We start from the raw sequence: 2,337 nt of genomic DNA, 5'->3' as shown, positions 1-2,337 counted from the left end.
ACGGTTGAGAAATTGACAAAAAGCTTCCATACTATGTACATGGTTCTCTTTCTCTCTCTCTTTTTTACCTTTAAAAAGAAAAACCCAGAAAAACATATCAGATTTGTGTAAATGAGAGTATGCCAACAGGGTGGCCAGTTTTGCTTTAGGTTTTATGAAGGATAATTTGTGACCCTATACACACACACACACACACATCTCCCGAGCCAGCAACCAGAACTTTGTTTATACTGCAAATAAATATTATTTTTTCTTTAAAGAAAAAAAAAGAACAGGTAAGTCTTGGAGCCAGCCTATAGAGATGGTATTTAGGGCTAACGTTATAGGTTACCCCATACCCCCAACACCCACCTCTTTTGCCTTTCTCTACTGTCAAGACTGAAGACTAGATACAGATTTCCCAGGTTCCCTTGCAATTAGAAGTAGCCTATGACATGGTTTTGGCCAATGAGTGTAAACTGGAATCTGGTGAAGGGACAATGGCAGGTGGTTCTCTGCCTCTTCTTTCCCACCTTGAATGTGGATGTTCCAGCAGCCAACTCATGACAGTGAGGTAACCAACAGGGATGAAAGGCCAGGAGAATACAGAGATGCCACTTTTTTTTATATGTAACATTTTTAATTAATAAGTTTTTTGGCTGTGCTGGGTCTTCATTGCTGTGCTCAGGCTTTTCTCTAGTTCCGGAACGGGGGACTACTCTCTAGTTGCGGGGTGTGGGCTTCTCCTTGTGGTGGCTTCTCTTGTTGCAGAGCATGGTCTTTAGGGTTGGGGCCCAGTAGTTGTGGCACACCTGCTTAATGGCTCATGGCATATGGAATCTTCCCGGACCAGGGAGGGAACCCATGTCCCCTTTTATGGCAGGTGGAGTTTTAACCACTGGACCACCAAGGAAGTCCAGAGATGCCACTTCTATGTCATGGAGTTGCCACTTATCCCAGGACAGCTTGATAGGTAAGGAAGATAACCGCCTATTTATTGAGACCACTAGCACTGGATTTATTGGTATATTATTTGCAGCTGACCCAGCAATCCATGCCATGTATTTGAAGGAGATCTCTTGGTTATTAATGTGTGTGCGTGGGCTCAGTCATATCCAACTATGCAACCCCACGGACTGGAGCCTGCCAAGCTCCTCTGTCAATGGCTTTCCCAGGCGAGGATACTAGAGTGGGTTGCCATTTCTTTCTCCAGGGGATCTTCCCAACCCAGGGATTTAACTCGTGTCTCCTGTGTCTCCTGCATTGCTGGTGGAGTCTTTACCACTGAGCCACCTGGGAAAGGCATATTAACATGTAGGCAGAGAAAAAAGTGTAGCTCTGATCTTGGTGTGGGGTATGTCCACTTTGGAGTTAAAGCAGAAGAGGACAGGAGCGTGTGGACAAGGAGGCTGGAAGTGGACCAGATTTCCAGGAGGCCTGTGCCCAGCGCTCCCCGCATGGCCCCTCCCCGCTGTGTCCCCTCGAGGTCCTGCTGGTCCCGCCTCCCCGGCCAGAGATAGGTCTCCCAGTCCCCACTGCCCCCGGCCAGTGCTGTCCCCAGCCCCGCCATGCCTTCCAACTTCAGCGGCACCTGGAACCTGCTCAGCAGCGACAACGTCGAGGGCTACATGCGGGCCCTAGGTAGGCGGGAGGGGCCGTGCGGAGCCTCCGCTCGGCCACGCGTCCAGTTCGGGGCGGAGGCCGCCGGGCTGGCATGCTGGTCCGACTCCCTGCGTCCCCTCACCTGCACCCGTGCGTCCCCCGAGTCTTACTACGGGTTCTCCGGGTCCCCCACTTCCCCACCTTCGTCTATCCTCTGTCCCCCTGAACGTGCGTCTGACTGTCGTCGGTCTCCCACCTCCGTCCGTCTGCCAGTCCTTCAGTCCAGCCGCCTATCCCCCCATCCTTTGGTCTCCCGCATCCCCCTGTTCTCCACGCGTCTGGCCGTCTCCTGGTCCCTCCCATCCTTCCTCTCCCAGTTCGCCAGTCTGTCTGTCCTCTCCTCTGTCCGCCAGTGCCCGGTCCACGCGGCAGCGGCTCCTGTCCCATCGCGGACTCCCAAGCAGGTGGGGGGACGGTGGCGTAGGCCACCTCGCAGGGAGAGTCGGGGACACGATGGGGTTCCCCATGGGTGTCGGGGAGGCGCCCCGACCCGAAGCCCCTCCCGATAGATCCTCGCCCCGTGGCCGCTTTAACGCGGATTTCTGGGCAACGGGCTGAGGGAATCCCCGAGTCCAGGGGAGGTCCCGGCCCGCAGCATCAGCGCCCCCTGGAGATGCTCCGGGACGCAGATTCCGGGGCCCCAGAGTACCGTCCCGAGCCTGGCCTCCGGCCCCGCCCTCGCCCCCCGCCCCTCCC

General features: G+C 55.2%; 1 protein-coding gene across 1 annotated transcript in view; it reads left to right on the top strand.

Annotated features, from left to right (window-relative positions):
* The first annotated feature begins 1,541 nt into the window (after positions 1-1,541).
* The window catches only part of RBP7 (retinol binding protein 7, cellular), a 20,832-nt gene continuing 20,036 nt past the window's right edge, over positions 1,542-2,337 (top strand). The window contains exon 1 of the mRNA XM_010849917.1: positions 1,542-1,620. Within this exon, the coding sequence (XP_010848219.1) occupies positions 1,548-1,620 (73 nt within the window). The 5' untranslated portion in view covers positions 1,542-1,547. The remainder of the gene's footprint in view (positions 1,621-2,337) is intronic.

Source organism: Bison bison, unplaced genomic scaffold, assembly GCF_000754665.1.
Source record: "Bison bison bison isolate TAMUID 2011002044 unplaced genomic scaffold, Bison_UMD1.0 scf7180017864289, whole genome shotgun sequence".
NCBI lineage: Eukaryota > Metazoa > Chordata > Mammalia > Artiodactyla > Bovidae > Bison > Bison bison.
Note: the sequence above shows the minus strand (reverse complement) of the source record. Positions and strands in the feature narration are given on the sequence as shown.